We start from the raw sequence: 15,068 nt of genomic DNA, 5'->3' as shown, positions 1-15,068 counted from the left end.
GCATTATTCCAATTGCTAGCCATTTTAAGGTTCAACTTTGGATTTTTCTGGATATGTTGAAAGAATAGGGAGTCACTGATTTTAGAAATTTAGTGCAGAACTAAGACTGGATGATTTACCAAGAGATTTAGTTGTTGTTTTTCAAATGTTTTGGTTTATTATACCAAAATCTTATTTTTTATGCATTTTAAATTAGTGACTATTTTATTTCATAATGCTTAGAAATAGGAAGACATGAGTCCCATATTTGACTTGTAGTTGTTGGACTTAGCACTTTATATTAAGTTATTTTTTGTTTTAAAAAAATATATATTTTATTGATTTGAGAGAGGAAGGAAGAGGGTGATAGCGATAGAAGCATCATTGATGAGAGAGAATCATTGATCGGCTGCCTCCTGCACGCCCCACATTGGGGATCGACCCTGCAACCTAGGTATGTGCCCTGACCGGGAATCAAACTGTGACCTCCTGGTTCATAGGTCAACACTCAAATGTTGAGCCACGCTGGCCGGGCCACATTATATTAAGTTTATGTATGTAATACATTAGCAGAGTTATATACTCTAGGAAATTACCGTCTGCTTCCTACTGAGCAGCACTAGATGGTGCTGTGGGCTTAAATACATTTTCTGGTTTGAGCATTCAGCCATCTTTTGTTTGATCAAAATCACTGTTAAGGTATTTGTTTCATTAAAATCTGTCTTAGTAGTTGAAAGTGCTGATGCTATTTATGCATGTTTACTTCTGAAGTTAGTGATGATTTGTTTATGGTGTCATTACTCTTATGTAGATTCTAATCACACATTGCTTCTTATAAGTAATTACATAAACTAAGATGTTTTCATCTGTGGAACAAAATATAAAGCCTCCTTGTAAATATGCTTTTAGAGAGAATTTTACCCTTCAAATTCTGGTTGATAAATAGAGCTTAGCTTAGAGCAATAACAGTCTAAATCATAAGCATAAACTTTCTTTTTTTTTTCTCTTTACGAAAAATGGTTCCTTTTTTTTGCATGGGCGGTCAAGGAAAGTTAGTTTCTCATTTTTGTGTGAGATTCGTCTGATTTCTTTTCCCAACCTCCAGCTTCCAAATTCCTTCAGGACTCTCTGTCCTTAGAGTTCTCCTGCCTTTGTATACGGCTCCTTAATCACTTGAGAAAATTTTTTTTGAAACACGAAGTTTGGCCACCTGCACCAGAAATTCTTATTCACTGAGGCCATGCAGGCTTGGGTGTATGTAATTTTTTTAAATGATTGATTCTGTACAAAGCGTATTTTAAAAAGTGATTCTGCTGCATAGTCTGAGTTGAGAACTACTTGAACAGACAAGACACAATTAGGGTTTTCTGTTGACCCAGAAGAAGAGATAGCAGACTAAGCTATGAGAAGCCTTTGCCCCTTAGAGAAGTTTACATTTCGCTTGTCATCCAGTTTCCTTGTAATTTAGGAGTTGAGATGTTGTGTGGTGGAATCTATGGGGAAAAGGGAATTCCACAATGATGACAATTCCTCTGTTCTTAACCCCTGGTCAGTATGGCTCCTAATAATGCTGATCCCTACGTATCAACTTGCTCCCTTTCCTTATAGTGAGAATAGTTCATTACAATAAAGGATTTCCATTATTTTGACATTTTGGCAGAAGGGCCATTGTCTAGGCATTTAATCAAGTTTTTGTTTGGTTGTTTTAGTAGAATGTGCATTTTATTTTTGGTTTATACCAGGGGTCCTCAAACTTTTTAAACAGGGGGCCAGTTCACTGTCCCTCAGACCGTTGGAGGGCCGGACTATAGTTTAAAAAAAACACTAAACTATGAACAAACTCCTATGCACACTGCACATATCTTATTTTGAAGTAAAAAACCAAAACGGGAACAAATACAATATTTATATTTGCATGTGGCCCACGGGCCATAGTTTGAGGACCCCTGGTTTATACCTATATTTAAGAATTATCAAAAGGATATCAGAAAATGCATGCACTGGAGAAAAGAAATTACCCATAATCTTACCACTTTATTACCCCAAATCTACCACTATTCTAATTTAGGAACATTTTCTTCCAGGCTTTTTTAAACATGTATTTTTATATTTTACATTAAATACTATAGTTTAGTATCTTGCTTCTTTTTCCACTTACTTTTTGTCATATATTATTAAATAAAATATGAAAATCATTCCAGTGTTGGTCTTTTTCCCTGTCAAGATTAAGTCATCTTTGGAGCCACTCTCTGACACTCTCTGACCTTGGGCCAGTTATTAAACATCTCTGTGTCTTCATTTTCTGTAAAGCAAAATGACAATAGGAATCCCAACTTATAGTGATGTTGTGAATATTAGAAAGCATATGTAAATTTCCTAGCAATACTCAGCATGTAGGAACTGCTCAGTTAGTGGTAGTTAAAATAATTAATAATGAATAATATTTTATCCTGTTTGTCCCAGGTAAACTAGCCTATATTTGCCTTTTTTAAAAAAGATTAAACCTAAGTACTTTTGTAAACCTAGATGTCATGTTTTAAAACTTGCATAGTTACATTTTCATGTCTTTGCCACATCCTGGTAAAGGAAATTGAACGCCTTGTTAAACAGACTATAGATACTGGGCTTGTCTCTCTCCTCGGCAGGTGTCGTGGTACTGCATTTTGGGCTGCAAAGCAGAAGGGAGCCATGGAAAAGTGAGACTAAATAATAATCGTCTCCCAAACTCAGGAGAGGCGGTATGTCAAATGAAAAATAAAAACAAAAAAAAACACATCTAATTGTCAAGAAATCTTACCAAACATCTCATTTAATGACAGTTTTTTCCTTTATGAAGTCATTATCATTTCAGTGAATTTCTCTAATTTCAACTTGAGTCTGACTAAAATCTAACAGTAAATGAAAAGGTTTTTTTATATATAAGGTTTACTTAACTATATACTTAAATTTACATTACTTTAATTTTCATACATAACTTGGAATGTTTTTGTTAATAGATACCAGCGGATGGTAAAAGCATTTTTGAAGTGAAAGGTTTGGAAACCAATGAAAAATATGTCTTTGCAATTGCTGCTTATTCTTCTAACGGGCAGCTTGTCGGTAATGCTGTTGGGGAGACAACTAAACCAATTCTGATTTATCCACCTCTTTCTGCTGTTACTGCTCGGATGTTCCTGACGCAGGTACAAGAGATTTCTGCTCACATTTTTGTTCTTTACGTGTTTTTCCATTGAGCAGTTATTAAGTAATTTCTGATGGGGGGAAAAAATCACAGCAGATATTCTAAAGCTCCTGTAATACATGTTTTCCATTATTGCAATTTAATCTCATAAAGCAGGAATAATTCCTTCTCTTACGAGTTTGCTTTTTATAATAACAGTTTTTCCTGGAATGAATGTATATATATATACATATACACACACACACACACATTGATTTTAGAAATTTTGGAAAATACTGAAATGAAAAAAGAAAAAACAATTGTTATCTGTTGTTCTGTCATCCAGAGAAGCAGTTCCTAACCTGGGGCAATTTTGGCCCCCAGGGGCCATTTGCAGTGTCTGGAAACATTTTGGGTTGTTAGAATTTAGAGGGGTGCTATTGTTATCTAGTGGATAGAGGCCAGGGATACTGGTAAGCATTCTACAATGTAAAGGACAGCACTCGGCCCCAGTAACAAAGCATTATCCAGTCCAAGCCCTGACTGGTTTGGCTCAGTGGATAGAGCGTCGGCCTGCGGACTGAAGGGTTCCAGGTTCGGTTCCAGTCAAGGGCATGCACCTTTTTTGCGGGCACACTATGTCTCTAACTCTCTGTCCCCCTCCCTTCCTCTCTGTAAAAAATCAATAAAATATATATAAAAAAAGAAGTATCCAGTCCAAGATGTCAGTAGTGCCAATGTGGAGAGAACAGGAGATATACTTTCATCTGTGTGTGTATATATGGGTGTTATACATGCACATACACACATACATATGAATTATGTCTATGTAATTTTAATCATATTATTGTATATTCTGATATTTTCATTGTAATATATAACTGACATTTTCCCATTCCATTAAGTTATTCTTTTAAAACATAATTTTTAACAACTGCATGGTATTATCTTTTGTTTAGCTAGATCGTGGCTTGTTTAATAATTTTTCATTGTTGGACAAATTTAAAGGCCTTCCAGTCCTTTGCTGTTATAAGCAAAGCTGTGATGCACATCTTTTTATATAAACCTTTGCTGTATTCATGATTACTTTCTTAGGATAGATTTATAGAAGTGAAATTTCTGAGTTAATAGGGACAGGCAGACCTGAGTTTAAATTCAAGCTTCTCGCACTAGCCACGTGATAGTGGACAAATAACCTTCATCTGTGAAGTTGGAATGATAATAGTAGCTACCTCCTAAAGCGAATATGAGTATTAAGTGGAGCTATTCATGTCAGATGTTTAACCAGAGCATTTGTCACACAGTAGGCACTTAATAAATATTATTGTTGTTTTTAGTTGTGGATATATTCATGAATTAACATTTTTGCTGAAATGGTTACCTGACTTAAAGCATGTCACCAGTGAAAAGGATGCTAAGAAGAGTGTGACTCATTGACCTAAGTCTCAAGCATCTAATTTTAAACCTATTATTGACTATAGAGATAATGGCTATTCTAAATTTTATTACATTTCTATTGTGCTGTTTTTTTCTCTTACTAGTTGATTAGTATTATAAGCGAATATTTTAGTGGCTTTTTATATGATCGTTTTTCAAAGAAAATCAAATTGAGAGAGTTGCTAGGATTTGTCTAGCATTGGTTTAGCACATCATATTGGCTCATAGTTTTCTGATGTTTTGATTTCTTTGGGATCTGATATATTTCCTAATTTGCAGTGATGGAGTTATTTCAAAAAGAGGAATAGAATATTTTTTCAAGGCCTAGTTTTTCTCCAGGGAGTGGTTTGACTCTTCTTTGGGATTCACTTGGCAGAACTTTCATTGAAAATTAATAAAACGAAGTCTCAGCTATACTGCCGGGATAATGAGAAATGTCATAAAGCAGTGACCTGTGTGTCTTTATTGATACCATATTTGCAGTACTTCAGTTAGTTTATGACAGTTTATGAGCATTCTGCCTCATAATATTAAGTGGCTAAAGCAAAATTTTCTCATTTAGTAAATCTCCTTATTTACAATAGTTTAAAGGTTCTAGCAAGAAAATAGACCTTTCTCTTGGAATTGTAATTTATTTTCATGAGAGTGGTTTTTAATTTCAGGATAGTTCTGTTCTTTAAAAAATATTATAAACTTATAGTAAGTTATGGAGATATTTCACTTACTGCCTATTATTAACTTGGGCTTGCGATTTTAGGTTGCACTTTTGCTCAACATTATTCTTTAGACATTAATAAATTCAGGTGAATCTTTAGTAGGTATTCCCTTAATTCAGGCTATTTGAAAAATTGTTTTGAGGAATCTATATGAATGATATATTTTCTGTGGATATTTTCTAATTTCCCTCTTTTTAAAGCCTCATTTATTTTTATTCTTCCACTTTAAGTTGGGAATGGCTAGATAATGTGATATAAAATATAGAAAATTAGAAATCTGTGAGCAGAATTTTAAACAAATTTCTTGGTCTCTATTTCTCTATCTGTAAAATGGATATATACAAAATGCCATATACTGCAGGATTATTAAACTATTAAATCCAATAGTGAGTGGGTACAATGGCTAGCTGAACAAAGGAAACGTGGAATATAAAAAACTATTGTGTGACAAGCATTTAAAAATGCATTATTCCCTTTATTATAATTACTCTATGAGGGGGTATTATCACTTTCATTTTATAGTTGAGGAGCCTGAGATTAATTTGATTCTTCCTCTGCCGGCCCCAGTTAATTCCAGAAAAGGTGTCTCAGGGAGGTTCATTTACCCAGGGTTACTTGGATAGCAGATGGTAAGCCTGACACTTGAACCAGCTCATGCATTTTTATTGCTCTGCCAGGTTCCAAGGAAGTCTTGTGTTCGGTGTCTAACATGTGTCCAGTTATTCTAGAGCCTACATCTCTCCCATCTTTTCTCTGCCTGGGTTTGGTGGTGTTCAGAGGGTCTTGATGATCAGCGTTGGCAGGAGAATTTGATGCTGGGACATGAATGCTTTGTCAGTAAACACAATGGTGTCAGACTAAGGGGAAATAAAGTTCATACATTTTTTTTCACTTCATATATGAAGTCATTGATATTATTTGATTAATAGAGTTTTGCCTATGACTATTCAAATAATAAAAGAAAAAGCTATCAGGTAAAAAAGATAGTTAACACCACTTTTACGTTCTTTAAGAAATTTCAACTTTTCCCTCTTATCCTCTAAATATGACTACTCGTTTTATACCTATTTGCTTATTGATGAATTATTTATTCACTGTCTGTTTTGTGTCAGGTTCTATGCTAGATGTCATTTCTTCTTCCTTTGAAACATATAACAACCCTTGTTTAGATAATTTTGACTTATGGTTTCAGTTAAGACTTCGTAAGTAGGGGAGCCAGCCTGGCATGGGGAATACACCATGGGAAGGCTGCAGAGCTCTAAGTTTCATACCTTTGGTTCCCTCTAAATATGCTTTATTTTTCTTTCTCTAAAGGTTTAATTTCTTTACCTCTCTATCTTTGGAGGAAAAATAGCACATCATTAATGTTTATATATCCCTCAAATTTAGCTGTAAACAGAGCTGCCTCTTAATCTTAATTCCAAATTCCTGGGAGAGAGACTTTGACTTGCCTAATATAATAAAGAATCTGACCTCTTTTTTTGATGTTTGACCACCGACTTGGTCTTAAACCTTACCCCTCCTTTTTCCTTTGGCCACACAGTAAGGCAGGATGATAGGGAGGTCTGTGGGCCTACCTTATCTTTGGTGCCAGCAGGAAATTTAAACCTTCCAGGTGGCAGGAACTTTCCTTATTCCTGCTGCCCAGCCACTAATCAAGGGCCAACCCATTTCTTCTGCTTTGTCCAAGCCAGCCCAGACCTGTGTGTGCCTGCCAAACTCTCCTTGGGAATCTTGTGTGAGTAATAAATTTTCTCTCAAATCTCCAAGTGTGTCCAGGTCATCAGCCTTAACCTCAGAACCAAAATTAGGGTTGGGGTCCATCTTATTTTGAAGTGGGGGCTATAAAACACTCAGCTTAGGTCAGGCACTCACTCTGGGCCAGTCAACTGTATTATAGTACAGTGCAACCTCTGGGTATCCTCTTCTGTGGAAAAGGATGCATTCAACACATTATTCAATTCATTTAACACCTTGTTACTGAGTGCTTACTCTGTGCCAGCATTGCTCCAGGCTAGTTATTTAAAACTTGAGCATGAATCAGTGATCAGGAATGCTAGTTAAACCGATTGCTGGGTCCTTCTATCAGAGGAAATAGGTAGTTCTAAGGAAATATAAAGTGGAATATGGTAAAAGGAAATGGAAATGTGAAGTGGGGGAATGTAAGGTTGATTACAGTGTTGAATAAAGTGCTCAGGGAAGACCTCACTTAGAAAGTGAGGTTTGAGCAGAGACTTGAAAGAGGTGTGGGAAGGACTCTTGGAAGAAGAGCATTCTGCAGAAGGAGCTAGAGCAAAAGCCCTAAGATATCCAGAAGTGCACCTGGTATGTTTTATGAATAGCCAGGGGGCCAATATGGCTAGAGTAGAGGGACCCACGGAGAGTAAAGGATCGGTCAGAGAAGTAAAACTGAATGGGTGGGTAGGGGAGTAGATCATGAAAAGACTTTTAGGCCATTTTAAGAACTTTGGCTCTTACTTTGAGTGGAATGGAGGGTTTTGAGTAGTGGCATGATATAATGTGACTTATATTTTCAAAGGCTCACACTGACTGCTATACTGGAAATAGACCATAAGAGGGTAAGGGTGGAAGCAGAGAGACCTCTCTATTCCTATAATCCAATGAGAGATGAAGGTGGCTTGGCCAGAGTGATAGTAGATGATGTGATGAGAAGTGGTCAGATTCTGGATATGTTTTGAGGGAGGAGTTAACAAGAATTTCTGATGGAACGAATATAAAGAGAAAACTGAAACATGACTCTAAGATATTTAGCTGACCAACTGCAAGGATATAGTTGACATGAACTGAGTTGAGGAAGGCCGTGGATGGTGTAGATAGAGGCAGGGAAGATCCGAAATTCAGCTCAGGGCATGTTGAGGTAAGATATTAGATATTATTAGATATTTCTTATCAGACTTATTGGATATTCAGAGAGTAGTTGGATATTGTTGAGTAGTTAGATATATGAATCTAGAGTTTAGGAGAGACAGAGGTTTGGGCAGGAGAGGGATTTGAGAGTAGTCATGGGCCCAAACCATGGAGCTGGATGATATCACCAAGACAATAAGTGCAGACAGAAAAGAGAAGAGGTTCAAAGACTGAAGCCTTGAGTTGCCAATATAAAGGGATTGGGGGAAAGAGGAGGAGGATCTTGTACAGGCAACTGAAAAGGAATGTGGCCTTTGTAGTGAAAAGAAAATCAAGAGTGTGGTGTTCTGGAAGCCAGGTGAAGGTCATGTATCAAAGTTTATACTATACTTCATAATTACATCAGTCTTTAGTGCTGCCTTTTCATTTTAACTTCATCCCCTCTATCATCTGTTCAGCACATCACTACCAGTTAACCATCTTTGAACAAGCTCATATCCTCGCCCTCCTCTGCTAACCCACAAAGACTGGTTATTGTATAAACCATAGTTTTATCAAAGTATCTTTTCTTGTTTCACAGTGTTCACTAATTGAATAAATAACATGATTTTTCAAAAGGAAAGGACATTCAATTACAGTTTCACCAACCCCATTATACATCATCTGTTACTATTTCCCATGGAAATTTTAGAATTAGATGGTGTTTTAGTGACCACTTAGTCCAAATCCTTATTGTGAACAATGCAGCCCAGAAAAGTGACTCAGTTTCCACTTCAAGTCTCTGCTCCACTGTTTTTACTGAGTGTCAGGCTCTGTACAAATTATTCAACTATTCAATGCCCCATTGTCCTCATCTGAAATACGTAGATGGTAATAGAGCTTACTTAATAGAGCTGGGGTGAGGAGTCAATACAATAATGCATGACATCTTTAAATATTTCTACCTTATTTTCAAGACCTTCTGACACCATGTCCCACTTTACCTGTCCAATCGTATTGCCCACTCTTCTCCAAATTCTGGCCTGCCTTTCCATTCTCTCCTAACTGCGCTATGGTGATTTCCATTAATGGACCTTATTTAGATTCTGCCTAAGCTATGCTCAGCTGAACCTTATCTCTTCGTAGGGGTCAACTCAAGCCCTGCCTTCTCCTTGAAGTCTTTATTTCTTCTTTTCTAAGCCTCCACAACTATTATGTTATCATTTGTAATTTTTCTGTGATTTCATGTGTTTTATGTCTATAACTTGATTACAGTTTCATGGAATATGAGAGCATTTTCAGCTTTGAAGAATCTATTTTTATGGTGCTTAGCACACAGTAGAAACTTCGTAAAAGTTTATTGGTTGGTTGATTTTGAATGTTGACCTGGCAGATTTAAAAAGTTCTAGATCTGTAAATTATTCCCTGGAGTGGAATATGACCTAGCAACATGTCATTTACATACTTAATTCAATGAATTTACTTGTATACTTTATATTTTATCTGCTTCCATTAAGAACTTGAAGCAGCATATAACTTGTGGTGAGATTTCATATTGCTATACATAAAAAATAGAATGATATTTAGAAATATCTTTAAAGAAATATATTCTACCAAAAGAAATGGGTAAGTTGATGACTTTTTTCTTCTGAATGTTTCGGTTATATGAGTAAAAGCAGTTATTTTGCCTGAAGTTGAATGTGTTAAATTTAAAATATATCATGGCTTCTTGGAAGCATCTCTGTTTTATTCTTCACTCTTTTCAGCTGTGAACCCTTTGTTGTACAAAAATTCCGAAAGTGTCAGTCAGAAGCAGAAATGAATGAAGTATATTTCATATTTTGGGTTTGGGAAATCTGATTGTTTCTCTTGGAACAGATTGTTCATTATAACAGTGTTTATAATAAATGGAGTGTGCTGCTGAGATAGATGGAAATGAAATTAATTTGGCTCAGATCTGAGCTTTGTTTTGCTTATGAGAATTTGAAACATCCTTACAGAGTTTCAAATTTCCATGCAATTCAGAAATAAAAGAGATTTCAAAATGTGTCCGTCTCCCTTGCCGATGGCCATCATTACCTTACTGTGGCACTGCAGACCAGAGCCGCAAATGTGAATGACTGTATATGAAATGAGTACGTTATAGGACCCTAGCAGAACTCTTGTTTAAAATGTACTTTTCAAAAATAAAAATATTGCATAAGATAATGCGCTTTCTATTGTAGGTTGCCTATCAGATTGGTAACTATGAATTGGCTAAGAAAGTTTTCTCACCAGTCTGGGATTATTTTGTCACTTCACCACCTCACAATGAACAACCTGTGGTTTGTTTAAGCAGTATGATGACTATTACACAGAGAAGGTAATTAGAAATACTCCTTTGAAATATTAATTTGCCTTTTGAAATTAAATGTTGAGTGTGAAGCCTAGAATTAATTTATTTTTAATTTCATGTTAAGATAGCCCATGTAAAACTTCCTGATCAGTTTTTAATGAGTATATACATTTCAAGGTCTTGAGTCCTTGTTAGAAACTTCTTTGTTAGAATCAGAAAAAACACTGCAGGCATATCGATGCATTCTGAATATAAGTTAATGAAAGTTATGTAAAAAAATACCAAACACTAACCAAGGTAATGTCAATTATACTATAAAGCACAAATAGCATTAAGAATTTTTAAAAAATATATTTTTATTGATTTCAGAGATGAAGGGAGAGAGAGATAGAAGCATCAATGATGAGAGAGAATTATTGATTGGCTGCCTCCTGCACGCCCCCTACTGGGGATTGAGCCTGAAGCCCAGGGATGTTCCCTTTATCGGAATCAAACCTGGGACCCTTCAGTCTGCAGACCTACGCTCTATCCACTGAGCCAAACCAGCTAGGGCGGGAATTTTTATAACAGAGAAAGGTCAAATTCAGGTTAAGGTTTGAGTCTGATGGGTGGAGACGGTTAGGGTATAAATGCTTTTCTTTGCTTGAAGAGCTCTCAGAATTAGACCACCAGCAACTGCAAATAGGCCAGTAGAAGCCACATATAAAGCCACAGGCCATACTTTGCTTTACAGCCTTTTTTTTCTTCTTCTTAAAAGAACAAAGTTTGCCTAGCCAGCATGGCTCAGTGGTTGAGCATCATTGACCTATGAACCAGGAGGTCTCGGTTCAAGACCTAGTCAGGGCACATGACCGGGTTGTGGGCTCAATCCCCAGTACGGGTCTGCAGGAGACACCTGACCAATGATTCTCTCTCATCATTGATGTTTCTGTCTCTCTCTCCCTCTCCCTTCCTCTCTGAAATAGATAAAATATATTTTTTAAAAAAGAAAATAAATTTAAGAGAAGCTTAAGAAACGAGGATTGGTATGATTTCAGGCTGTCTCAACAAGTTTGAAAAACAACATTCCCCTTCACCTGCTTGTTAATGCCTGAAATTTCTTTAATAAGAAGACAAAACCCTTCACTTCTGAATCAAAGATAACGAGCTTAAAATGCAAATTCTGGTTGAGTGAAGACATTGATGATCCTTATTCAGATCTAGATATAATTACATTTAATTAAAAAATGTAGACTTAGCATTTACTATGTCCTAGGTGCTATGCAGGATGGATTTGAGAATTATTTTTAGAGGAGGAAGAGAATATCTTATGTCACTTGTAAGGATAAGAGAGAGAGAAAGGAGTGAAAGTTGACTGGGATTTCCAAGGTTACCTGACTGGGAGGCCTATTACATTTACTAAGGGAGTATGATAGGACAGGTAGAACAAGTTTTTGGACGAAGATAATGAATATGATTTAAAATATTTTGAGTTTAGTTTTCTAGCAGGACATCTTTGTAGATATGAGATATCAGGTAGGTAGTTGGATATTTAGTGCTGACATCTAAGGAGAGAGGTCAGGGCTAGAGCTGAAGATTTAGAAATTTTGACAGAGGATGACTATTTAGCTGAAAAATAGAGAGCTGGAATTTTCACCCTGGGTGTGCACACATTTAAGAGACAGAAGCAGAAATGGCACCAAGGGAGGCTATTGGAAAAAAGCAGACCAGGAGGTGAAAGTTTGGTGAAGTATACTGCCAAGGGCAGTGAGAGCATCACCATGGAGGAACACGCCAGCAGTACTGAATGCTAAGTGCAAGGTCAAGTAGAGCAGCTGCATAATAGAACACTACAGAGAGACAGGGTAGGATGTAAACTAAGAAAAAACTTTTATTTATTTATTTTTTAAAGATATTTTTATTGATTTCAGAGAGGAAGGAAGAAGGAGAGAGAAATAGAAACATCAATGATGAGAGAGAATCATTGGTTGGCTGCTTTCTGCATGCCCCCTACTGGGGATCAAGCCAGCAGCCCCCTACTGGGGATCAAGCCAGCAGCCCCCTACTGGGGATCAAGCCAGCAACCTGGGCAAGTGCCCTTGACTGAAATTGAACTGGGACCCTTCAGTCTGCAGGCTGACGCTCTGTTCACTGAGCCAAACCAGTTAAGGCTAAGAAGAGGCTTTTAGAGTTGGCAATTAGGAGGCCATTGTGGAGTTTAAGATAGTGATTTTTGTGCTATGATGGGACAGAAAACTTTTGCAATTGACTGAGGAATAAATGAAAATGGAGAATTGTAGCAGGCAGACTACTCATGTGAATTTTGGTGGTAAAGAGGAGAAGAAAGTGGGAAGAAGCTTGAGAGGGAGGGCAGGCTTAAGGAAAGGATTTTGGAAGGTAGAAAGAAGGGAGTCAGTAGAGAGGGAGAGACTGAAGATACAAGAAGATGCAGATGATGATGATACTATGCTAGAGCCAGAAGGACATAGGAGCACATGGAATGGACAACAGGGGGTTTAGAACATTTGTTGTGGGGAACGTGAATAAGGTGACATCAGGACAACTAAAAGTGTTGATGAGAGGCACTAATGACTCAGTTGCTGTCACATAACATGAATTGTAGTAGAGCCCAGTTCCTTGTGTTGAAGGGCCACTTTTGATTCATCCTTATATCCCAGATCCTAGAATAGTGTCTTATACATCGTAAGTGTTCAGAAAATGATAGTTTGAATGAAAAAAAAAGAATGAATGAGAATAAACAATAGAAAAATTGGACAGTGACATCTATACAAGGGCAGGCAAATTGATTATTGCATAAAATACGAGGTGCAGAATCTAAAGTGCTACAGAAGCCACTATTGACATGACTATCAGAGTCTGAGCTGGGCAGAGAATGAGAGGGAGCCAGGAGGAGGTGATAGCCTGGACTTACTGCATATGTCAAGGTTCTGATGGTTAGCATGAGGACAAAGAGAGTAGGAGAACTAAAATTCTCCTGGCAAAGATAATTTTAGAGTTTAACCTAGTGATAAAACAGACATTCATCAGGGGTGAATTACTGATGCTAGACTCTTTCTTGTTTTATAGGAATAGGGTGTATGGAGAGTAGATGAACCTGAAACTTAGAATCTTAGAAGGGAGGGTTTGCTACCAAATAAGACTAAAGGGTAAGGGAGGGAATATTGCAAACAAAGAAGGATGATTGTAGAGTTCCCAGTTTTGCCAATGGTTGACTGCAACTTAGAAAAATAATTAGGAATAATGCAAAAGTTTCTCTCGACCCCACCCCACCCCCAGCCAATTCTACTATAAATGGCCCTCATTTTCATAAAGTTCATTAATTAATGGGTCTATTTTCCAAACTTGAATATCTATTGTGTTTTCATTATATTGATAAAATAGAACTTTATATATCAGAACCAGAAAGCTTTGACAATAGTTATTTTTATGTATCTATGACAGCTTAATTCTTTTAGTTGTGAACTTGTTAAGGATAGTCTTTGTTTTTAACTTAACACTGTACCAGAGTAGCTCTTCCACAACTTGGGATCGTTGTTTAGATACTAAGAACAAATCATTCTAAAAAGGCAAGCTCACATGCTAAATAATTTTTATATTTAAACCTGTAATGTCATTTACTCCTTTTTGCAGATTACATTCAGAGATTTTGGCAGAGACTTCTTCAATCCTCTTAAACCTTTTTCTCAGAAATATTTTTGTAGTAAGTGACATTAAAATTAAAGAAGAAAATCTTTTCTGTGATAATATCAAAGGCAATGAGATTTTTCCTGCTCAACAAGTAAGTGAATTAAAAATGATTAAAAATGTGTCAGTTTTCCTTTATTTGTTTCTTGATGTCTCAACTTCATGTTTTGGGGAATGTAAGTCCTGGTTTGTGAATGGACTGAGGAGCCCTTGTGTATTTGTGCTGATTTGTTTGATAGTCCATGTAGGATTCACAGGTTTATCTTTTATTTTTTCCCCCCCCAATTTATATGGGATCATGATACATTTGTTATTCTGCACCTTGACTTTTAAACAGTTTTATAATATATCTTGGACATACTTTCATGATGGTACATATAAATTACCAAATTCTTTTTAAGTTATAACATTGCATTCCTGTACAGAGGCAGGAATTTAACCTATGTCCTATTGGTAGAGTCTCAGGGAGCTTATAAACATTGTCCTATGTACATCTACAACCTGATTACACTCTTGCTTTTAATAACAATCCTACTTTTTTTTTCTTTTTAGATTAAAGTTACTTTTTTCACCTTAGATATATGGAGGCTTTTGCCATTGTTTTTGGTTAGGTTGTTTTTTAAAAATATATTTTTATTGATTTCAGAGAGGAAGAGAGTTGGAGGGATAGATAAAAACATCAGTGATGTGAGAGCATCATTGATTGGCTGCCTCTGCATGCCTCCTATCAGGGATCGATCCTGCAACCTGGGCATGTGCCCTGACCGGGAATCAAACCGTGATCTCCTGGTTCATAATCCAACGCTCAACCATTGAGTCATGCCGGCCTGGCTGTTAGGTTTTTTTGCAGTTGCTCTTTTCTACCCATGCACTTATTCATTAGTTAATAATTTGTTGTGTGAATTTGTAC

At 36.6% G+C, this 15,068-nt stretch overlaps 1 protein-coding gene across 1 annotated transcript in view; it reads left to right on the top strand.

Moving 5' to 3' along the window:
• CFAP54 (cilia and flagella associated protein 54) overlaps positions 1 to 15,068 on the top strand; it is a 252,763-nt gene that overhangs the window by 71,069 nt on the left and 166,626 nt on the right. Inside the window, exons 21-24 of the mRNA XM_059681924.1 lie at positions 2,625 to 2,717; positions 2,976 to 3,161; positions 10,365 to 10,501; positions 14,105 to 14,252. Of these exons, the coding sequence (XP_059537907.1) occupies positions 2,625 to 2,717; positions 2,976 to 3,161; positions 10,365 to 10,501; positions 14,105 to 14,252 (564 nt within the window). The remainder of the gene's footprint in view (positions 1 to 2,624; positions 2,718 to 2,975; positions 3,162 to 10,364; positions 10,502 to 14,104; positions 14,253 to 15,068) is intronic.

This window comes from Myotis daubentonii, chromosome 2 (assembly GCF_963259705.1).
Source record: "Myotis daubentonii chromosome 2, mMyoDau2.1, whole genome shotgun sequence".
Taxonomy (NCBI): Eukaryota; Metazoa; Chordata; class Mammalia; order Chiroptera; family Vespertilionidae; genus Myotis; species Myotis daubentonii.
Note: the sequence above shows the minus strand (reverse complement) of the source record. Positions and strands in the feature narration are given on the sequence as shown.